This window comes from Podarcis erhardii, assembly GCF_964252035.2.
Source record: "Podarcis erhardii genome assembly, chromosome: 15".
Lineage (NCBI taxonomy): Eukaryota > Metazoa > Chordata > Lepidosauria > Squamata > Lacertidae > Podarcis > Podarcis erhardii.
The window spans coordinates 28626549-28651813 of NC_138505.1; the positions used below are offsets into that span (position 1 = coordinate 28626549).

Sequence of the window (25265 nt, forward strand, 5' to 3'; positions counted from 1 at the left end):
AGGCAACCAGAACAGAGGGTACCCACACATAAAATAGGTAATAAGAGAAATAAATAGTTTCATGATAGCATGAAAGGCTCTCTGTTAAGGAGCAGGAAAGCAGCTCAAGCAAGAGGGTGGGAATAAAAATAGGCCTTCCTTGCCTGACACACCGCCTACTCAGGATGAACATTGAGGTCACAAAGACAGCTAAGAACTCAGACCTGCCAGACTGCTATAGACAACTATTCAAAGTTACAACACAGCCAGAACAGCTTTGCCTCATTTGCGGGTGCATGCTTGTTTTGTTTTCATATTATCATAATTATCATAGTCTAAGACGGCTGGATGGCATCTTGTACGCCTCCTTCCGGCAACTCCTGCAGCCAAGCTGGTGCCAAATGTATTGCTCTGCTTTCCTTTGGACCACACCAGCAAGGGGGAGCTTGTTGTCTGGGCAGCCCAAGACCTCCAGACACACTGCCCAGCCTTGTCCCCCGGGGAGGTCGCTTCAGCAAAAACAATACAGGAGGCAACAGTTATGAGCTACAGGTCTTTGCAGCCCCAGCAGGCGCTGTGATTCTCCAGTTCCCCCAAGGAGCACTCCACTGTCTCTCAAGACAGACGAATGCCAGCAACAACAGCGAAAGAAACACAACACAATTGGGCAAAGCTAAAAGTCATACCCAACCAGAAGCAAAGGAAAGCTGGAATGCCAAACTCAGAGTTTGGGTTCTGTATAAATACCACACTTCACAAGATGAAGGAAAGATGGCTGCTATATAGATTATCACCAGAACTCAAGAACGCTCAATCCATGATCAAACTCCCATCATCACCATCTTGTGGGTTAATGGGGGGAAAACCTAAACTAGGGCATCTTACTACTTGGGTTTATAGGATCGGTGGTCACTCATCTCCATGTTTGTAACTTAAGGTGCTAACAGTACAGAAACTTGAAATTCAAAGTATAAGTGTCTTGTGTCAAACAAGAATGGTGCATGCATGTTTAAACATCACATCTGAACGAGGCCAGTGTCTTTGTTCTCCATAGCCTATAACTCCTGCTCCCCGCCACTCCTTCATTTGTCTGACAAATGTAAATGAAAGGGCTTGTCCTTTTTGGCACAATTGTTGTACAATGGCTACCTACTAGTAGGCACTTTGTACATAATAACTATTGTTACTTAAGTCATCTCTCATCTTAAAGAAATACACAGAAGTGGTCAGGGGCCCTGTTGAGTGACAGCTCTTCACTTCATCAAATCTGGCCCTCTTTGAAAGAAGTTTGGACACCACTGCTCTGAATACAGGAAGGCCCCAAGTTTAATCTCCAGCATCTCCAGTTAGAAGGATCTCAGGAAGCAGGAGTACAAGGAGAGATCCTCTGCTTGAGACAATGGAAAGTCACCATCAGAGTAGATGGATTAGATCAGGCACCCCCAACCTTTGGCCCTCCAGATGTTTTGGACTACATTTCCCATCACCCCTGACCACTGGTCCTGTTAGCTAGGGATCATGGGAGTTGTAGGCCAAAACATCTGGAGGGCCGCAGGTTGGGGATGCCTGGATTAGATGAACTCATTGTGTAATTCATTTTAAGGCAACCTCCTTATGTGCCATTCTCAAAATAATTTTACTGCATATATTAACCACCCTGTGTGCTCTGGGAGTAATTCAAGAACCAAGGGGGGATTAAAATAAAAATCCTAAAACACAAGGAACACAGCACTAAACCAGCTAAAAGGGGTCAGTCATTTCCAAGAGTAAATTCAGAGGCTAAACTATGAGATTTTAAAGGTCTGGGAGAATAAAAATGGCTTTGTTTGCGAACAAAAGGTCACTGGCAAAGGCACCAGGTGAACCTCTCTGGGAAGAGCATTCCATAAACAGGGTGCCACTACTAAGAAGGCCCTTTATAGCAACCTGCCATATCTACATTCGTTGCTGCACCCATAACCTAGGTTTAAGCTGCCATTCAGGTCCTAGCTTTCATATCTCAGTTTCTAACACTACTCGGTTGGTGAGGGTACTCAGCACAGAGCCACCGTAGATTAGCTCATAGAACAGGCAGGTACATATGGGAAGAGGCGGTCCTTCAGATACTGTGGCCCCATATCAATGAAGAGCCTCAAAAGTAAAAAACAGCACTTCGAACTGGGCCCAGAAAGGAACAGGTAGCCGGTGAAGATAATGGGAGTTCTAGCAAAACTTCAATGGGGCATCTACATTTTACATTCTAGATTTTGAACTAACAATCAAAATACAAAACAGTTATGATGCACCAGCACATTTGAGAATGGTACACAAATGTTATTTTAAAGTGCAGTTTGTCCTGGAGAAATACTCAGGAAGCAGAGCCCAGTTCCAGCTGTCAGTTTGATGCCCTTTTCCAAGGAAAGCAATTTAAGCACGCATGTGCAAGCCCTCCATGGAAGCACATGCATGGATTCTGTACGTACTCTGGCATTCACGCCCAAGTGAAAAATATAAAGTGGAATGCGTCCCAAAGACTTGTTGCAACACCAAATAAATGCACAAAATGCTGTGTCAGTTAATCATCCCAGGGCTTCAGATCAAGAAGCCAGCTCACATTTTTAGGATGAAGCAGCTGCTCTCTTTTTCAGAGCTACTGCATCTCAGGACTGGCCATATAATCTTATTCACATATTCAATCTCTCCCCTTTTAGCATGTAGAGCAAAGAACAAACATTTACACAATGTAATTGCCGGCCTACCACAAACACCTCATTACATTCAGCAGCTATTGGTTTTGGGTTTCTAGCCCAGAAGCCAGCTAAGTATTACTTTTGTTTGAAATAAGACTACTTTTTAAAGGAAAGAACAGCCACAGTCCTTTGCTAAGTATCTGACAATGCAAGCGTTTTGATGCAATGGGACATTGTTAGGAGGCTAACGTTGTTAGCAATACAGCCAATTGTTAAGCATTATACCACAATGAAGTTTATACATGATGAGCATGGACAATGTGAAGACAGTTTGTCTCAAAGAAATATTTAGTAGTTCAACATATGTTCTACATGTGACCAGGTCCTATATTCAGCCCTTCCCAACTTGGTGCCCTCCAGATGTTTGCGCTGAACCTCCCATCAGTTTCAGCAGCACATCGTGCTGGCTTGGACTGGTGCAGGTTGTAGTCCAAAACATCTGGAAGGGGCCAGGTTGGGGGTGGTTAAATATGCATACACACACAAAAGTCCTGCTGAATTCAACAGGCCATGGCTGTATACAAAGACCATAGGGCAAAGGCTTGGAAGTACTGATCTTCCAAAAAAGAATTTGAAGGTCAACCCTAAGGTGACAGAACTACATGACCAGAAGTCAACCTTTGCCAAGCCTCTTATACAGTTCCAAAAGCAAGCACTTCCAGGTCATTACCCACATTATTTAAACTAGTGTAGTGTTCATCAACGTCAGGTCCCCAGATGCTGGACTACAACTCCCATCAACCCCAGCTGGTTAAGTCAATGGCCATGGACAATGGGAGCTGTAGTGTTATGGTTAATAGTGTTGGGCAATGACCTGGGAGACTAGGGTTTGAATTCCCACTCAACCATGAAGTTCACTGGGTCATGTCGGACCAGTTCCTATCTCGCAGCCTAACCAACTCACAGGGTCATTGCGATGAAAAAATAAGGAGGGAAGAATCATGTACACCACCCTGAGATCCTTGGATTAAAAAGTGGCATATTCCTGTATTAAACAAGCAAAAGTACATCTGGGAATTGACCTAGAGAATGCCATGAAAAGGACTACACACAGGGCAAGGAATATGTTTATGTTCTCAGCTGTCCTGATCAACAACTCAAGAGTAGACAACAACATTCATGTCCATCTCTTCACATCTGAGAAACACCAGAGGAATCCCAACCATGAAAAACAGTCACCACCATTCCACTCAAATGGTGAAAAAGAACTTCCCAAGCACAGCTTGTAATCCAGGAGCAACCAGACAAAACAGACCAAAGCTGTTACCATTGACAACAGAGACAAATGTAAGGTCCTACACTTAGGCAGGAAGAACCAGCTGCAGAAATATAAGATGGGGGACACCATGTGAAAAGGATCTAGGGATCTTAGCAGGCCACAAGTTTAACATTAGTCAACAGTGTGATGCAGCATGAACAGAAGTATAGTGTCATGATCAAGGGAAGTAACAGTCCCACTCTATTCTGCCTTGGTCAGACCATACCTAGAATACTGTGTCTAGTTCTGGGTGGCACAATTTAAGGATACTGACAAGCTGGAACGTATGCAAAGGAGGGAAACCAAGATGATCGAGGGTCTGGAAACCATAAGGTAAACCCTTATGAGGAACAGAAGAGGTAGCTGGGTATGTTCAGCCTGGAAATGAAGAGACTGAGAGGAGATATGATAGCCATCTTCAAATATCTAAAAGGCTGTCACATGGAAGATGGAGCAAGCTTGTTTTCTCCAGCTCTTGAGGGTAGGACCCAAACCAACGGATTCAAGTTACAAGAAAGGAGATTCATATTAAAAATTAGGGAAAACTTTCTGACAGTAAGAGATGTTCAACAGTGGAACAGACATCCTTGAAAGGTTGTGGATTCTCCTTCCTTGGAGGTTTTTAAGCAAAGGTTAGATGGCCATCTGTCATGTATGATCTAGTTGAGATTCCTACATTGCAGGAGACTGGACTAGATGATCCTTTTCAGCTCTACAATTCTATGATTCTTTGAGACATCTCTAGATCCCAACCCCTTGACCACTGTTCTCTTCAGCTTTGCAGAGTAACCACTTTCAGTCTGTTCGTGCCTCTACTGCTTGAGATCAAAACATGCACTGCAATGCAGCCACTGCAGAACCAACGGGAGATTAAAAGGAAAGCAGAGAGCTGGATGCTTCAAGCAAGCCCTCCAGCGTTTCACAAATGAGAACTAGGATAGGCTTTTATCACTACAATCATCACACCAGAAAGGACTCCTAAGACCCTGTCCGCTTGCCCCTACTGTTTACTGCCAGTGGTGTACCACACTTCCTTTATGTTCACACTGATAAAACTCTGGAATGAGTTCTACCAATTTTGAAGCTGGGCAAGTGCATGTTCTTATGCCAGAAAATGTGACTGTCCCTACAGTAGGACATTAACAGTTAGTAGCTGCAGTATGAGAAACTGCAGCAGGCTGTAGACCAGGGGTTGTCAATTTTTTTGGACCAGTGGGCACATTTCGAATTTTGAGGGAGTACTGCAGGTTGCTGAGGGAGCACAGTAAAATACAACAGAGCTGCCTCCCACGGGGAGTGGAGGCATGGCATAACACAAAATTAGACAATACAGCCATAGTGAAGCTTTTCCCATAACTGTATGTTCATACTATAAAAGGCTTAGCTTATTGCATTTCTGCCTGCCATGCAGCCACTAAAGGCACAAGAAACCTGTTCCCTCCCCCATGCCAACACTAGATCAAAGTCTGGGCTGCCCCATTAAAACCATATTGATTTTGAAGCAGCGCATTTTGCACCTGGCTATCAGCCACTGTCTCCATCTGGAGGTGCATGCCTGGGGATCCTTGGATCTTGACTGTTTTAACACACTAGCAACACATGTTGTAGAATTCTACAGTGGTACCCTCTGGTTACGAACTTAATTCATTCTGGAGGTGCGTTCTTAAGCTGAACCCGTTCTTATCCTGAGGGGCACTTGCACTAAGGGGTCTCCCACTGCTGCAACGCCGCTGGCGTGCGACTTCCGTTCACATCCTGGGGCATAGTTCGCAACCAGGAGCAGCTACTTCCGGGTTAGTGGAGCTTGTAACCTGAAGCACTCGTAACCAGAGGTACCACTGTATCAGTCATATTTTATCTGCACAATCAGAATGAATTTCAGGAACCAAAAAGTCGCACTGAAAAATACGACTTTTGAGCTGTCTGGTCCAAAAATGGCAACCAGGCATTCGGTTTTGGCAACGGTAACCCTGATTTAAGGAGCCATTTGGCACCTAGCTTATATATCTGAGTTTGTGACACTGATAGTGCTCATGCGCTTACTTGCATGAAGGAAACAGGGCAAGTTGAAGTGTAAGCATTAGCTGAACCACTTCAAACTTTCCAAGCAAATCCTTCTGCAGAGGAAAAGCTTCCAAATCCTAATAGCATGACTATTAAGCAACCATATTAAGTTAAAACTACTGGACAAGTCTGAGGGAGTTAGCATAACCATGAAAGCTTCTCACATCTTTGGGCTGGATTTCCAAGGGCTACCATGCCATATTTCGCAACTGATGGGATGAGCCCAAGGCGTATGGATTCACAGCAGAGGCTTTTCAGCAGCCCTCACATGTTGGCAGGTTTGGGGTTTTTTATGAAAGACATCTTGACAGTATAGCAAGCTGTGTCAAGCAAAATGCCAAGCCTGCATTGTGAGATTCAAGGGCTTGCTTAAAGAGTCTAAGGCAGATTCGAGTTCTTCCAACTTAAAAAACAAAAAACTAAACAAAGTAACAGAAATGGCATATGAGTAGCTCTTCAAAGAGTTTTCTGCACCAAATTTAATGAAATGCATCAAGGCTTTCAAGATTTCCTTTAAGAAAAAGATATGACACGTGGAAATAAAATGGCTGGGGTGCAAATACCTATACACTCAGCAGAATGATCAGGGCAGCCCTTTTCACAAAGTCCATTCATCCCTGCACCACAAGTGTCACTCCTGAAGTTTGGAGAATCTTTTGAAGCAGTTGTGGGGAGACCTTTGGGCCTGCAGATGCTGCTGAACTACAACTCCCATCATCCCTGGCCACTGGCTATGCTTGCTGAGGCTTATGGGAGCTGTAATTCAGCAACATCTACAGGGTCACACCTGCCTTGGATCAATAACGGAAGAGTCCTGCTTGATCATCATTTGTAAAGGCACCTAAAAAAAATTAAGCAGCGGCAGGAAGTACAACACAAAACAGTCCCTGCCCACAGGCTTGCATTGTAATAGACACAATACAACAGCAGGAGAGGAATAGAGAGGGAAGCAAGCAAATGCAGACCAAGCTTCTCCTAGTCTACCATCCTGCTGGCCACAGTAGCCAATCAGATGTATCTGAGAAGCCCACCAGCAGGGCCTTAATGGAACAGCCTCCCCACCAACTAGCATTCTGGTCAACAGCTGCAATCGGACCCACCTTCCAGGTATCTGCCTGTTTGTCTTTTAGAGCTATCTATTCTACTCTGCTGTTCCATAAGCTAATTACATACTGCATAAAATACTTTGTCCTGAATCTATTGTACCAATCTAGTTTGTTAGTGGATCCTGTGTCCTACTGCTAGAATGGAATATGCAGAACACACTGGGCATCAAAAAGAAAAGAATGGCACAAAATTGTTAAATTCAAAAGCTGTAAACACCATTTGGTTAGGTTATCTGACCCTGTCAACAATCCGTCCACATCGAACACTCACCTGAAAGAAGTCTTGCCAGAGCTAGTCTTGCACCTGCAGGTTGAAATGTAAAAGAAAACTTACAAAAGAATAGGAGACTTAAATGTACCAATATCAGAGAGGTCAACTGCCCCTTAAAAAAAATGAAATATGGATGGAGGCATGAAGCTAAGCTACTTCGACAAGGTACATAGGCCTGCTAAAGCACAGAGTCAAATGTCTTTCATGAGCACAATGCAGACCTTCCAAAGGAAAGGTCATGTTGGAAAGAGGGAGCGGGCATATAGTGGTGCCCCGCAAGACGAACGCCTCGCAAGACGGAAAACCCGCTAGACAAAAGGGTTTTCCGTTTTGGAGGCGCTTCGCTAAACGAATTTCTCTATGGGGTTGCTTCGCAAGACGAAAAAACCGCTAGACGAAGAGAATCGCGGAACGGATTCTTTTTGTCTTGCGAGGCACCACCGTATTTAACTAACCACCACTGCACAGCTCAGCAATGCACTCTGACAATTACCTGCATTAGTACATTACTAGCCTCATTCACACATCGCTGTAAGCCACCTTTAATAGCTTTACCACGAGCAGACCAATTTCGCTCACTTTGCTCCTTCCCGCAACTGGGGAGAGATCCACAATTCCTGGCTTATTGTTATGTCTCATCAGTTTATGCTTTGCCCAGACAAACCATGATCAGTAAGCCAAGAGCAAACCTTGGCTACAGATCATGGTTTGTTTGGAACAACAGAACCCATGATCCCAAGTCGGACAAAATGCTCAATCAGGGATTGTGCTTTGTTTCCCCCCACATGCTAGCGAGGAGCAGCAAAGTGGGGGAGAGCAGCATGTTCGCACTAAGCCATTGACCATGGTTTACAGTGATGTGCAAACTGGGCTGAGGTTTTAGCAACATTTCAAGTCCCACATCAGTGCCGGTGTTAGAAACTCAGATATATAAGCTAGGCGCCAGATACCACCTTAAACCTAAGTTATGGTCACCACCACGGAATGTCTGTTCGCCGGGGGGTTGGACTAGATGACCCCTGGGTCCAATGCTACAATTCCACGATTCTATGATTCTGCGATCTCAACTACATTGTTTGACGTAGCTTGCTCTTACAACAATTCACTTGTCCCAGAATGCAAGAAGGAGAAACACACACAGTGGAAATGGAAATGGTATTAATCATGGACTAAGGCAGAGGTTTTAAGCTGTGGTTGCCAACCTGGTGCCCAGCAATCTCCACATGGTCGCAACTGGACCTGTGCCAGCAGCCAAACGTGCTTGGTGAATTTTGAACACTGAACAGTGCTACATGTTGGGCACCATTGGGTCTATATCTGAATGTACCCTTTTGCCCAACATGCATTTGAAAAGAATATTGGATGGGCCATGTTCTCAAATAAACACCTGGTTGGTTCCAGGTCAAGTGGTGGTGTAACACAGTGGGCGAGAACATCCTGCTTCCCAGGATAACATCAGGAAAACCTCAGCAACATATGGAGGAAACCGCTTTTCCCAACTGGAATTCAGAAGTATATTGCCTTTTATGTTCCAAGATGGCCAATAGCCATTGCTCTCCAGTGCAGCTTTCCCCCAACCAATAAACTCACTAAATGTAAGCTACTTTTTTTTAGCCCTCACATCTGCATCACAGGGATAATATTGTTCTATCTTAAATAGCTGTTGCGAGGCTTGCTGAAAAACACTTGGAACATTTGGAGTCCACAATATGCACACACCTTAAATATGCTTACATGCTAACAAGTGGCACCGAAAAAACAGATCCAAGTCTCTACATCCCGGCAGGTTGCACTTCAAGCAGTTTAAATTAAAGGCAGACAATCCATGTCTTATTGCACCCTTTTCATCTGCTCTTAAGTGTGCATGATGAAACTCAAAACATATTATTTGAAAAATTAAGGCTATGCTGGTAATCCTTCTGACAGTATAAAGTAGTATCTTCAAAGAAATTTAAGAGGAGAACACAGAGAACATTTGTAGGAGTCCCAGACACTGGATAGCAAGACTCTTTGATCGGTTGTACTATGACGGAGGCGGGGGGAGATGATGCTCAGATTGGGTGAAGGGGACTGTTGTACTCAGTCGATCTTGCCAAATTGTGTCCTCAGAGCAGCATTCAACCTCTGCAGCTGTGCACCGTACAAGACATTGCATAAATAAGAGTTCTAATACAGGTCAACTACAGAATGGTTGGCTAGGCTCCAACACTCATAATTTATGTTTATGGAGGAAGTTATGTTTTATGTTCATACAGAATAAGGAACAACACAGACAGTGTTGCAGGTACGGCACCCTCTTGTTACTGGTCGGAATACTTTGGGATCGGACAATTATGCAAGATCGTGCTTTGCTTCTGCAAGTTTCCTTACACAATTTCACCATATTAGTTGCTTTAAAATAAACAGTGATGTTGCCACCTTAGGAAAAAAATGTTTCTAATCATCCACAGGGTTAGAGTCAGAGAAAAATGAGCTGAAAGCGGGATGATATAAGCAAATTTTTCCTCTTCTGGCAACCCATAATAGGCCTCTCATGAGGATCAGGGGCATTGCTGAATGACTGCAATGTGGCACAAATGGTGATCGAATTATGTGGAGGCAACATTGGTGACCAGACATTGTCGGCTAAGGTCATTTCTAATAGCGCCCCTCAGCGCAATTATCTCTGTATCTGCAATATTTAGCACAGTTTTCCAAACCTTTTGAGTTCACCAACCCCTTGATGAGCTTAGAAAGTTATCATTGACCCCAACACAATTTTTTAGAAAAGGAAAATAAAGTCAAGAAATATCATCAATCACCATTACTAAGAATCATTAAGATACAGGGAATACTTTTGTATTGTGGAAGCATCTTATTAAACACGGGAGTTTCTCATTGGCAAGTGATGTGTACTCTGTACACGCCCTTTATTTCTGAGGCCCATGGCCCCTCATTATATATTTTTCACTGTAGCTCACAAACTTTTTTTTCACCCCTCATTTTTCACGGGTGCCCTTTCCGCTCGTAAGAATTTTATTCACTCCCTGGAACAGCCCAACCATTGAGGGGAGGAGGTCAATATTGAACACTCTGGTTGAGTAGGAAGGAATCAGAAATATCCTGCCGGTCTAGCCCCATACTATCCCCCAAAATAGTGCCATTTAGAGGAAAAGCTGTGCCAGTAAGATCAACACAATAAGCTAAAGAAATGTGTCATTTTGGCTGAACATCAGGATTGGCAAGGACATTTTTTAAAGTGGGTGAACCGAATCCCTGGTTCTAAATTCCTCGGGCCTCCCCCTCTGCTGAAGATGTGGTGTGTTCAAAAACAAAGAGACCTTTTTTCAAATGCTGAAAAGAGGGGTATATTTTCCAAGCACCTCATGTTCTTCCAAAATATGAAGGAAAGCAAGAAAACCCAAATGCCTAAGCAGAGCTGCAGATTACACAATGCAGAAATCTGGCTCAAATACTTCTCTTCCTTCCAAAATATTGGTGCAGTTCAGTAAATGAACTACTTACTTTGCATTGCAGAAGAACTATTACCTCATGATGGCAAGTAAACAAGGGAAAAGTCCTAAGCAAAGTGCTAGCACAAGACAAAGTCAAACGAGCACAAACTACTAACATTACCTATGAAGGACTCAGAATTAGTTTGGCTTCAAGGCTATTGGTTTTACACCTATGTCAAATGGATCAATCAACTAAATTAAACAGAGTGGGATTTCTCTGAGAAGCAGCCCTATTATTAAACATATTCTAATATGATTGTGCTGATGTTCAGAATACGTACATATGTGCAGTACAAATTCAGACTCATGGAGGCTCCAGTGGTACATATGCCCTGCCCCAGCATAATACATTGGATGGAAGTGGTCACACCAGACAAATTAGATATTCTGTAGTATTAACTTCCACCCATTTCTGAACTGTAAGTCCAAAATCAGCTGAATGGACCATCCTGCCCTGTCACTAATGCAGACGCGTTGCTCATAAGAAAATGAAACACATACACAGATATACTAACGCTAAGCAGACACTGTACCTCTTATTGCTCAGATGACCAACCCTCTGCCATCCCTCCTCCTATACACCGCTGTGCAACCTGCCTTCTGTTTTGCTCCCCTTCCTCATCCTAACATCATGCAGATCCAGTATTGTGATACAGTGCTATAAATCCTCCAACAGGGACTGCATGATGACAGCTTTACATACATACATACATATATATATATATATATATATATATATATATATATTTGGAGTGTGATATTAAAGAGCATAATAGTATAGAAGGCATGTAACCCATTGGATCACCTCTTTGCTTTGAATGAGCCTAGGATATTTGGTATGTTTAATGGCTTACTGGTCTACTTAAGTTTATACCTTATTTAATAAATGTTCAGATTGGTATTTTAAAACAGTTGTGCATACAATGCTCTCCTACATTGCTTTATCAATGAAAGTAGTAAACACTAGCATAGGACCATTTGTAGACACAACCACTGAGCCTAATGAACCATCCTTTGCAGATGCGATAAGAACAAATTTACATGCACTGATATAAACGTTGCCAAAATAACATTCCACCACTGAAAGTCTCCTACTATTCAAAATAGACTAGCTCAGCCATCCCCAACTTGGTGCCCTCTGGATGTTTTGGACTTCAGTTCCCAACAGTCTCAGTCAGCACAGCTAGGCAGGCAGGCAGGTGATGGAAATTACAGTCCAAAGCACCAGGAGAATACCAGGTTGAGAGCACCTCAGCTAGATTATGCACATTTGCCGTAACGTGAATCAAACCGTGTACATTTTATAGCCTTTTTTCATTAATTAAATAAATGGAGTTGCTGACCCTTAAAAACTGTTGATGCTCAGCAGAAAACAAGGAACTTCAGCTTCACTTGCAGACTCAGCGCGGGGGGAATGGGGGACGACAAAAATAACATGCATGATCTCAGCCAAGTTTTCTTGCTCTTGCAGGCTATCTAAGATTGGAGAAACCCAGATTCCAATAATAAAAAAGCTGCAAAATATTCACATGCTCCCCTACCCAGGCATGCTGCTACTGTTCAAGCACAGAGGAAGCTTAGGTCCGGCATTCATCATCTTCGGTTTCAGCTCAGGGGTGGGGAACCCCAGGTCCAGGGTCCAAATGTGGCCCTCCAGACCTATGTGGCCCTCAAAACACTCCCCAGGCCACATCCCTTGCTGCCCTGCTTTGCCACTGAATGTTTTTGCCAGGCTGGAATACCTCGTTGATCATGCCTCTTGCTTGCCTATATGGAGGATGGAGTGGTGCATGATTATGCAGATACCATCTACCGTGCAGAGATCAATGGTACATTCTGTGCTCCACCCATTTCCCCCTCTAGCCATGCCCAGCACTGGCATGTGGCCCCAAGGTTGCCCAAATGGGAACGCAGATCCCAAGCGGAAAAAGTTTCCCACCTCTGCTCTACCGGATAATATCACTTTGTAGCCAAATGTGTTTGGCACTAGGAGCGAGACCAGCTCCATTATAAATACGCAAAAAGGATGGTGTGTGTCTTCTTCTATCACTACTTGAGAGAATGAGAGGAAATGATGCCAAATTAAGACGTGCCTCCTGGGCCAATCAAGATTCGCAGTGTGGGTGGCCAGGACAAAGCTGCCCAGGCAGCCATCCAAGTCTGCTCAGCCAGGGCCCATTTCGCACTTGGAACACAACAGCCAATACACTCAGGACCACTTCACAGAGAGCAGCTCTTTGACATCTATGACGAATCATTTAATTACATTTGCACAGAACCTCTCACAATGCGGATGAGGCTCACTGCAATCCTTCACTGGCATTTGCTTAGATGTTTCTCAGGAAGTGGGTTTATACTGAATGAGACCACTTGCTCGTCTAGCTCACTTGTCTTCAGCTGTTGGGCCACGGCCTGATCCAAGTTGGAATGCAACAGGAACACTATCCCCATGCAAATACACGGGGAGAGCCATATTCGAAATTCCCCAAGCACGTTTTGTGACTGGCATGGGTCCAATTGCAACCATATTTTAAAGAACAAGTCTCAAAGCAGTTTACATTAAAACATCAAATAATGCAACCCAGAATAAAACAAATTCAAGCTTCAAGGGAAATGTTTCAGATCCTTCTCTAAGTGACCTTTCGCCTTCCCGAGTCGTCAACCTAGCACCCAGCAATCTCCACATGGTTGCCATTGGACCCATGCCAGTTTCAAAACATGTCTGGCACCTGGCTAATTTTGAACACTGCTATGTGGAGATGCCCGGCTGGCAACAGACATCTCCATCTGGCTGACCCCTCCAGCGTTCTTAAGCAGGTTAGAAGAAGCGCTTATCTCTTGCATTTATTTCCCATCGTTTGTTCCAAGGAATACATGGTTCAGCTAATCCCTACAATGACCCTGTGAGGTAGGTTAAAAGGCTGCAACTGGCCCAAGATCAAACAGTGAGCTTCATGACTAAGGGCAGATTTGAATGCTGATCTCCCAGGTCCTAGTCCGACACTCTAACCACTACACCACCCTGCCTTCCTAGAGTACTTCTGCTATATAAATCAAGTAGGTAAATAAATATGAAGAAAGCAACATGTCACTTAGAGAAAGAGCTGAAATATTTTCCTTGAAGCCTGAATTTGCTTTATTCTGGATCCACAAATTCACATCTTTTGCCACGTGTAGAAACTGGTTGGGTACTTCTGCTATGCTGTCGCATCATATCAGGCAATGGGATAAAGTTTAATAAGATTCTAATGTACAAAAAAAAGTGCAACACAAGCAAAAAAAAGTTGCCAAAAAAATAGTATTAAATGTTCTTTTCCTTTCAATTCAGGATTCAGCACCAGCTACTGGAACCTAAAAAGATTCTGTAATTAGCTGACACAAAATTTTTCATGTCCCTGTTCGATGAGCTACTTTTAGTAGACAGCTATGTGGCTTCTCCAGAAAATAAAGAATTGAATCAGGAACTTTTCCAGTGCACTAAATCTCATTTGGCATGTTGAATTATTATGTGTACTTTAATTAACTATACCATCTACCCCAGTGTTTCCCAACCTTGGGCCTCCAGCTGTTTTTGAACTACAATTCCCATCATCCCTGACCACTGGTCTTACTAGCTAGGGATGATGGGAGTTGTAGTCCAAAAACAGCTGGAGGCCCAAGGTTGGGAAACACTGATCTACCCCACTTTAGAAAGAGGCGGGGCTGCATTCATAATCAGTAATGAACAACAGCAAATCTTATATCACATGTTCCTCATCGTTGTCCACCTTCATCTGCGCACAAGCAGGTGAAATTAGAAGCTTCGGTTTCTGGGTAGTGTACAGTACACCATGTTTTGTCGATGCACCCAAATGCAGTAAACTACAACTTCCCTGCAAACAGCGACTTGGGATCTTTGTTTCTGGGCAAACTATGGCTTGAGCAAGTCAAGGTTTACACATCTGGATGCATCACCAAACTATGGTTTGCGGCTAACCAGAACCAGGAGGAAGGAGCATGAGAGCCTAAACCTCCAAACCAGTTTAGAATAGTGTCTGTATGGAGTCAGATAATGAGTGCATATGATTCTTAGGGGAAGTCACCAGGAATTAAGATAGTTACCATTTTGAAACCGCCCAATTTGACTGATATTGCAACCATTCATTAGGTGACCATTTTTCTGAAACAATGGGGTTGTTTTTTTCCATAAAACTGTTCAGGAAACAATATCAGGTTAGATGATAAACAGAGCAATGCGGGGGGGGGGGGATTTTTGCTGATGTTGAAGTCATGGTCATGTGGTCCACAGGCCCAAGATAGAATGGGGGAAGAAGATGGAATACGAGAGGAAGAAGCAGACATTCAAAAAAAGGCTCTTTTAGATGCTAGTATCAATTTGCAGTAAAGGCCTGCTGGGAACAAGGAGCTTAACAATGGCTGATTCCTAATCTCGGGGGGGGGGGGGGACCCAAGACCTGGCTGTTACCCAAGACTGTCTCCAGCCCCAGGCAAAACAGACTGGCTCCTTGGTAGGTGGGAAACAGGAATCAATAGATCTGAGGGAGTCCTTTATATTAGGAAGAGGAGGGATTTAATTTCAGTTGGTAGGCTAGGCAAAAAGTCAACAGAAGCCAAAATGAATTGCTTTACCTAGCAGTTGGAGGGAACATTCCCACAGGGAATAAAGTCACGTCTTCAGGTGATAGAAGATCCTCTTCTTCCAGTTTAGAATCCCACCACTTCAAAGCTAAATTTGGCATTTTTCAAAGTCCCACAAAATGGGAAAGTAGGATGTTATTCTCCAAGGGAGCATTCCCTTCCATAGCTAAGCAAAGCTAGCCCAATTTGGCTTCTATTGGCTTTCTTTTCCCTACATAGAACAGTTAATCTGTTGGTAGAGCATGAGAGGCTCAGGTTCGTGGTGGGGTCGAGCCCCACATTGGGCGAAAGATTCCTGCATTGCAGAGGACTGAACTACTTCCAGCTCTACAATTCTATGACTATAAGCATTCTTCAAATAAGTGAAAGCAGCCAGTTTTGGAAAGGCACTTTATTCAAACAGGCCAAATTCAAATAAGCAGTTTAAAATAGCTCTTTTAAAATCAACAATACTGGATAGTAGAATACAAGTTTAGATAATTTAAAAGGATGGGGAAGAAGGCCACCACTCCAAGAATCCACATATTTGCTGCCAGCTCTCCAGAAGCAAATGCCCCCTAACCTCTGGCACCCCGCAGATTCTACCCCACAGGTCTCATCTGCTTTAAAAAATGTAGAAGATATAAGAAGAAGCAGTAGAAAATCATATTGATGCTTCAACATCTAAATTTATGACACAAATGACAGACAGCCCTGGCCATCTCCCAATCCTTCTGGGCACCCCAGAACCTGCAGGAGATTGGTTGCAACCACACATAAGAGATGGGCAATAAAACAAGTCCGTGTTTGTGGTGCCCCTTCATATCTTAAACTGTACAACTCCATTAAACGGGAATCAAAGTCTATCCCGGTTAATGAGAAAACAAGATTCAAATCAATTTTTAATTATACCAGCAGTGGTAAGCCTCATAGCTAATGTTGATTAGCCGAGACACAAGATTTTAACAATATTTAATTTCCTCCAGGTAACCTTGATTATTCCATCTTGTGGGGAGAAGCTATTAAGAAACTTTGGTTAAGAGCCTGCTAAAAATGCCCAGTGACCCTACATAACAGTCTGCTGGTCTTGCTGACTGTTGATAAGATTAATATTCTAAAAAGCTAGCCTTAAATGTTAAATCCTCACTGAACAATAACAGGTTTCTGAAAAATATTAAAGCATTACAATTGCCCTGAGCTACAATAATCTGAATCAAAGTTCTACACAATCAAACTGCATTGCAGGGGGTAGGATTAGAGGACCCTCAGGATTCCTTCCAATGTTGAAATTCTATGATAAAATATGACTTGCCGTGATCATTTCAGGCTTTCAATCAAACTTTTTAGTGTTCTCAAGCCATATTACTCTTACAACTAGAACCTTCAACAAGGAAACAGTAGGCTTCTCTCCTATAGAAACTAGCTAAGTCCAATGTCAATTAGCGTAAGAAATGGTCATCCTCAAAATACACCAATAAAATTCTTGTGGCACCTTTAAAGACTAGAATATACACTGTGGCATGTTTTCATGGACCAGAGAGATCACTGGATCAGATACAGGAAAATTGCAAAGCTCTCTTAAATAAAGAGAGACCACTGTTCTACCTCCTGCTCAATACTGCCTCCTCCACACACATTGTCAACAGCTTTCCCAAAGCTTCAGAAAGAAGTGATGGATTGACCCTGCACCTTTTGGCAGACACAGAGTATGCGCCCCACCACAGGGTTATCTTTGGTTGGCAGAGACAAACAGACACGGATAAAAATTCTGAACAGCAAGACTTAAAGGCTGCAAAATACACAAGAGTCATTTGGGGCCTAGCTTATATATTTGAGTTTCTAACACTACACCAGCTTGGCAAGGGCAGGATTGGTCAGTTTCTCTGCTGCTATCACACACGTAAGCAGTGGTGTTTGAGTGCTTATATTTAAACTATGTAATAAAATGATGTCATGATGAACAATGGTTGGCCTCGATCCACACACGGCAGGAGCAAGGTGTACATGCAAGCTTAGACATGCCAACACTAGACAAACACACAGCTGGTAATATTGGTTTTTATAGCATCCATCACCTGACTTAGGGGAAGGGCTGTAGATTGAGTGGTGGAGCACATGTTTTTTGTGTATAAGGTCACAGGTGCACGCCCCGGCATCTCACAAGAACCTGAGAGGAGACTGCCGGATCAGGCCAATGGCCCATCTAGTCCAGCATCCTGTTCTCACAATGACTAACCAGATGGCTGTGGGAAACCTGCAAACACAAGAGCACTCTCTCCCCCTGCCATTTCCAGCAACTGGCATTCAGAAGCATTACTGGAGGCAGAGGGCAACCAGTGTTAGAAACATAGATATGAGATTTCACCCCTCCCATATCCAAGAATCTCCTGATGAGTCTGCTGATTCTCCAGAGAGGAGGAGCAGTGTACTGCTTTCTACTTATTCAGCTCCAGCACCAGGTCAGTCAGTCAGTCAGTGTGTCGGAGAGAGAGAGAGACTGAGTGTTAGAGATCATGTGTAGAGATAAGGTTGCTGCTAAGAGCAGCTGCAGACACTCAGTGCAGCATTCATTTATGCTTAGACCTATTTAGCTCTGTATATAGTTTTGTATTATAGTTGTAGCTATAGAATAAAAGAAGATATTCTACAGAGCTGCTCTCCGAGTTGTTTATACACTGCCAGACTCTGCTATACTCTGCTGTGCGACGACTGTATTGTGGAAGTGAATCCGGTGCTCACAACTCTAAGCTGTGAGTCCACAGCACTTTGACCTGGTGGTCTCTGGAAGTGCTACCCAGCTCGCCTAGCCCAGTCGGGGTTGAAGTGCATGAGTCCAGTTGGTGACACTGGCTCAAGGGCGATGCTGACAAGATATACAAGCTGGCTCTTTAAAACCAAATGGCTCTTTAAAACCAGGGTTACAGTCAGAACAGAATGTCTAGTTGCCATTTGGGGGCCAGACCGCTCAAAAGTCGTATTTTCCAACCTAATTCTTCAGTTATTCGCTCCGATTGTGTGGATATAATGGATAGAATTCCACAGGATGTGTTGCAAATGTGCGAAAAAGGAGAAGTTCCAAGGAACCCCAGGCATGCACCTCCAGATGATAGAGACATCAGGCACCATCCTGGTGCCTGGGCATCTTCACTTGGTCGCAAGTGGCTGGTATGCGTAAAGGTAAAGGGACCCCTGACCGTTAGGTCCAGTCGCAGGTAATGTGATTACCAGCATTACTAAGCCACTTCTGGCAAACCAGAGCAGCACACGGAAACGCCATTTACCTTCCCACCAGAGTGGTACCTATTAATCTACTTGCACTTTGACATGCTTTCAAACTGCTAGGTTGGCAGGAGCAGGGACCGAGCAACAGGAGCTCACCCCGTCACGGGGATTCGAACTGCCGACCTTCTGATCGGCAAGCCCTAGGCTCTGTGGTTTAACCCACAGCGCCACCCACGTCCCAAGTGGCTGTTAGCCAGGTGCAAAATGTGCATGGCAAATTTCAAGCACAGAGGGTAGCCATTGTGATTAGTAGTTTGGGGGGGGGGTATTGCAGGGAGATTCTGAACCACTAGTGCCAGTCCATGTAGGCAATGCTGAGCTAGACAATGGCTTGCCTCAATAAAAAGCAGCTTCCTACAGGGATAAGGAGAAAAAGGAATCTGGATTAACTCTGCATATCCAAAGCAAGCAAAGCAGCACTGTCAACACTGCCAATTCCAAGCATGAGCGATATGCATGCAGCTCCATTTGTATAAAAGGAACTCCTACAACTAAATGGTAGCTGCTAAATGTGAGGATCCCGCATTCATAGGCATCGAGTCAAATGGAGACCCACACACGCGAGTCTGTTCTGTACGTCTGGTACCTTTGCATGACAGGGGAGAATAAGAAGGGCACCAATCCCAGGGGGAGTAAATATAAGCATATAGTAATATGGGAACGAGACTAGCACAGATTTACTGAAAAGCTAAAAGGGATTACTTGACTGGCAGAAACAGAGTCACAGGATACAAGTTCAGGCCTAAGCCTCATGCTGCATAGCGATTATTACATCCAGAAAGATTTGAGAACAGTATTACGCACTACATAGTAGCCATAATGGGAACATAAAGCAAGACAGAAACCTGAATAATATAGTCCTTTAATTAAAAAAAAAATCTTCACTGTATGAAAATTATTCTCTCTAGAAAATCCCAAAAGAAATCTGAATTTAAGGGGAGGAAGTGTTCTAATTACATGGCCTTCCGTAATTGCCCCTTGGTTTTCCAAATATTTTGGAATACAGCTTACTTCTAAGCACCTTTGTAGCACTTTCCTGCATCTTCGGCCTCATTACACCAAGTGCGGGAAGTACTGATGTTTCTCTAATTATATAGTTTTAAATAATAATAATAATAATAATAAATTTTATTTATATCCCGCCCTCCCCAGCCGAAGCCGGGCTCAGGGCGGCTAACAACAATCAACAATCAAACAATCAAATATTCACACATTCTAAAAATATTACATTATAAAATCAATTAAAATCAAATTAATGGCAACTAATTAAGCAAGATTCTAAGCAGGTTGCCAGAGGAGGGAGTCAGGCTGCGCCCTGACCAAAGGCCTGGTGGAACAACTCTGTCTTGCAGGCCCTGCGGAAGGATGTCAGGTCCCGCAGGGCCCTAGTCTCTTGTGACAGAGCGTTCCACCAGATTGGAGCCGCAGCCGAGAAGGCCCTGGCTCTAGTTGAGGCCAGCCTAACCTCTCTGAGGCCTGGGACCTTGAGGATGTTATTATTTGCAGACCGTAGGTTTCTCTGTGGGGCATACCAGGAGAGGCGGTCCCGTAGGTACGAGGGTCCTAGGCCGTATAGGGCTTTAAAGGTTAAAACCAGCACCTTAAACCTGATCCTGTACTCCACCGGGAGCCAGTGCAGCTGGTATAGTACCGGTTGAATGTGATCTCGCAGCGAAGACCCCATAAGGAGTCTCGCCGCGGCATTCTGCACCCGCTGGAGTTTCTGGGTCAGTCTTAAGGGCAGCCCCACGTAGAGCGAGTTACAATAATCCAGTCTGGAGGTGACCGTCGCATGGATCACAGTGGCTAGGTCAGGGCGAGAGAGATAAGGGGCCAAATGTTATCTCATAGGCACTTCCTGAAGGAAGAACTAGGAGCAAGACAAACGGTCTTGATCTATCCCTTAGGGCTGGCAAGCTCCAAGCTGTAGGTCGCTGAAATGGAGAGTAAGTCGCTGGGAACAGCTCAGCAAAGCTCAACTAGCTGGTCAGTATTTTAAAAATTATGTTTGTGGCAGTGAAGTCTCAACTTGCACACAGCGCATGAGCTAAGAAGGAAGAACAGAGAAAGTTGGGAGATGGGGCACGCCTCTGCTATTATCCTCATCATCATCTGTTTATTAGTATGCCACTTTTGCACAATGGTGCACAAAGTGGCTCACAACATACCAAATGAACCATAATAACTAACAATTAAAATGCATATTAGGAAAAATTAGAAACAATCATAATGTCAGTAGGTACAGAAAATAAATCCATACGAAAATGGTACAAATAAGCCAACACAATAAAACAGCTCAAAACTCAACGGGGGAAGAGAATAATCTCCAATAAAGAAAATGGCAGCACACAAAATTGGGAATGGGGTTGCTATTCCCAGAAGCTCACCACAAATTAACTTGCAAACATTGTGGTAGCCTTATCTCCCAGCTCTCACCTGCGCCTCCCTCTCTCAATCACTTCCCAATTTCTCACCTCCCTACTGTCATCAAATGTATGAGCACAAAAGAGGGCAGTGTGAGAGAAAGTGCCCCGGTGTGAGACAAAGTGTTCGAAACTCCCATTGTTCCAGGTGCATATTGCAACAGGGAATTTCATTAGCACGAGCAGTTTCTGAGATCAGGGCGCAGTACTGTGCCTAAGATTTCAGATTAAAACTGCATAGTGGAAGGAAAGGGCCTTCTTCTGCGTCTCCACTTCCAGCTACTCTCTGAAGACTGGAGAAGAGACCCTCTTAAGAATATTAGGGGGGTGGGCAGGGGAAGGGCTAGACCATGTGAAAAATGAACATAATATTTTAGCTGAGGTTCATTCATTTCCAGCTTTGTATTCTTATAAAAAGCCAGGCCTAAATATTCCATTGTTGCACCCATAACCTAGGTTGAAGGTGCCATCTAACTCCTAGCTATCATATCTGTTTCTAACACTGCCTGTTCACTATTTTAAAATCACCCTTCTAGTGATATCTTATTGCTTCTCACCTCCACACCTCAGCAGATCTGCTTCCCTTCCTTGGCTCACAGGTAAATTCCACATTTGTAAGTACAGTGGTACCTCTGGTTGCGAATGGGATCCGTTCCGGAGCCCCATTTGCAACCTGAAAGGAACGCAACCTGCTTCTGCGCACGCGCGGGTCGCGATTTGCCGCTTCTGCGCATGCATGTGACATCATTTTGCGCATCTGCGCATGCACGAGCAGCAAAACCCAGAAGTGACCCTTTCCGGTACTTCCGGGTTGCCACGGGACGCAACCTGAAAAGACTTAACCTGAAGCATACGTAACAAGAGGTATGACTGTTATGCAAAGTAAAGAATCTTGGCTTAAACTATACCCCATGCACACAGTGTTAGAAACTGAGATATGAAAGCTAGCAGCTCAGTGGCACCTTAAACCTAAGTTATAGGAGCAACAACAGAATGTCTAGGCACGCTTTTTTATAACAAGAATACAGAGTTGAAAATGAATGAACTGCAGCTAAAATATTTTCACATAGTCTAGTCCTTCTGCTGCCCACCCCCATAATATTCTTAAGAGGGTCCCTTCTCCAGTCTTCAGAGAGTAGCTGGAAGTGGGGGGGGGGAGAAAAAAGGTTCTCCTTTCCTTCCATTCTGCAGTTCTAATCTGAAAACCTAGGCGCACTACTGCGCCCAGAGCTCAGTAACTGCTCACGCTAATGAAATTCCACCGCAAAATGCGCCTAGAACAATGTGAGTTTCGAACACTGCCTGCATGAAGCCCCTACCTGTGATGAGCTGGTAAAGAAACCAGGAAGGAGATAACTTCATATTATGTCCATAAAACAGGATGGCTAGCCAGCTTTAAACAATGTTTGTTGTTGGCTTACAAATCCTGGTTTGTCAAGGTAAAAAAAAAGCCACGATCCTGGGCTTAAGCCATAATGCTAAGCTATCATCTTCTTGGTTTGTTTTTTACTCACTTGAGCCAAGGGAGAAGCAAAGCAGAAACAATGGCATGTGGGCCATGCACAGTATGGTTTGCTAAGTCAAGGTTCTTCACATACCATGACCTGCAACACAGCCAAAGAGTAGCTGCTGACTTCCTTCTCCCAGCCACTGAGCAACAGAACAGGAAACCAATGCTCTTACCAAGCAGCTCCTGCTCTTCCTCAAAAGCCTGTGTTTTTGAGAGGAACTTGGCTGCATCTGTGGTTAGCAAATAAAAAGCGTGGGGGGGGGGGGGAGGACCTGGAATGGACATTTTTTGATGGAGGGAAAGAAGAGGGTACATTCTGTACCTGGGGCTGTAAATACATATCAGGGCTCAGCTCAGGAATAGAATTCTGGATGGAATGAAAAGGGACAATGTAAGCAGGCAAGCAGGGAGAGATTTGTTTTTTTAGATGTGGGGAGAAAATGTCCTCTTGAAAGGAGCTGCTAGTAAGGGGGTGGATGTGAAATAGCAGGTTTTGGGGGTGTCGTTCAGGCAAAGGAGGAGTAAAGTAAAATTTAATTTCAAGGTGGGACGCGGGTGGCGCTGTGGGTTAAACCACAGAGCCTAGGACTTGCCAATCAGAAGGTCAGCGGTTCGAAACCCCGTGATGGGGTGAGCTCCCGTTGCTCGGTCCCTGCTCCTGCCAACCTAGCAATTCGAAAGTACGTCAAAGTGTGAGTAGATAAATAGGTGCTGCTCCGGCGGGAAAGTAAACGGCTGTGCGTTGCTCTGGTTCGCCAGAAGCGGCTTAGTCATGCTGGCCACATGACCTGGAAGCTGTACACTGGCTCCCTTGGCCAATAAAGCGAGATGAGCGCCGCAACCCCAGAGTCGGTCACGACTGGACCTAATGGTCAGGGGTCCCTTTACCTTAATTTCAAGGTACTGAAGCTCAGGCCCATATGGAGCATAGGAAGCTGCCTTAAGACTGAGTCAAACCACAGGTATGTCAAGCTCAGTACTGTCTACACTGACTGGCAGCAGCACTTCAGGGGCTTCAGGAAGGGTTCTCTCCCAACACTATCTGGAGATGCCTCTGTGGATTGAACTTGGGACCTTCTGCATGCAAATTCAAGGCTTTGCCACTGGCCCTTGGCCATGCTTATGGAAATTTAAACATTGCCATGGCATTCCCGTGAGAAGCATGCTGATGTACACCCACAACATCATTGTTCTGGGGCTCAGGGTGAGATCCCACAAAGTGCTGCCATACCTGCTCAAGACGGCATGTTAAATATGATTACCCTACCCTTCACTCCCTTGTTAATAGTAATTCTGTTGCCTTTGAAATATCAACAACAACAACAATCTTTATTACGGTCCAGAGACCCAACAAAACATTACAAATCAATACACAGTTCATACAGCCTACCTCCAGGTTAATCAAGCATTTTGTTTAGAATATAGGGCTCATTTGTTCTTGCAACCACCGATAAAAACTTTGCCACTGCCAACGTTCTAGCTTTTGTCCGGTCTTCCAGTAGGAACCTGACATAGTGAGCCGCTGATTTTCCTGGGAAAGGCACCAGCAAGGGTAGTATATCAGTTCAGCCCTGGCCTGCTCATACTTCGCACAATGCAACAAAATATGATTTATGGAATCGATGTCGTGAGCACACGAGCAAAGTCTGTCCTGGTAGGGAACTCCTCTCAACCTACCATCCAGCACTGCAGAGGGGAAGACATTTAGTCTGGCTTCGGTGAAAAGCCTTCGATAGTTAGGTACTGTCAGGTTTTTGATGTAAGATGTTAACTCAAAGACATACCCGTATTGAACTCCTGCTGGCAGCGGACTACAGACTGCGTGTGATCGAGATCGCAAGTCACTGTGTGCATTGTCCCATAATCTTTGCTTTAAAACCTTTTGGGCGCCTTCATAACCCAGGTAATACAGTTGGGGGAGAGACAGACCAATTGAGGTGGCTTTTTTAGCCATGGTTTGCTGCCATTTGCTGACAAATTCCTCATCAGTCAAATGTTGGTACAGACCCTTCCCTAGATTAAACACTGAAATCCTGAGCCAATGTTTTAGGGCAGCCCACCACGCTCTAGCTGAAATTGGGCATTCACCAGCTTCCAACAGAAGTACGGAGTTGGGGACGCAGTTAGGTACCTGCAGCAGAGATCGTATAAATTTTGCCTGAAAGCAATCTAGCTTTGGCAGGTCCCCATTATGTCAGACATTTGCTGCATACAGGAGTTGGGAAACGGGCTTTGCGTTGAAAACCCTTAAGGCTGCTGGAACATATTTGCCGCCCTTTGTGAAGAAGAATCTATGTATGACTAGCTTTGTAATCTCCGCCTTTTGAAGGGAGGTTTGCCAATGGTGCTTCCAAGATCCTGTATGATGGAATGTGAGCCCTAGGTAACTGAAGTATTTTACCTGTTCAAGGTTATGGCCATCCAGCACCCATTTAGACTGGGAGAATCTTCTTTCGAAGACTAAAATTTTATATTTTTCATAATTAATGGATAAACCATTTCCAGAACAGTAATCAGAAAATTTCCTCAACA

The 25265-nt window shown here is 44.2% G+C and overlaps 1 protein-coding gene across 3 annotated transcripts in view; it reads right to left on the bottom strand.

The window, feature by feature from the left end:
* The window catches only part of DGCR2 (DiGeorge syndrome critical region gene 2), a 60564-nt gene that overhangs the window by 29952 nt on the left and 5347 nt on the right, over window positions 1–25265 (bottom strand). The window contains exon 2 of one of the 3 annotated variants that reach the window (XM_081842798.1): window positions 7408–7440. The exons of the other annotated variants lie outside the window; for them this stretch is intronic. Within the exon in view, the coding sequence (XP_081698924.1) occupies window positions 7408–7440 (33 nt within the window). The remainder of the gene's footprint in view (window positions 1–7407; window positions 7441–25265) is intronic. 3 annotated transcript variants of the gene reach the window in all.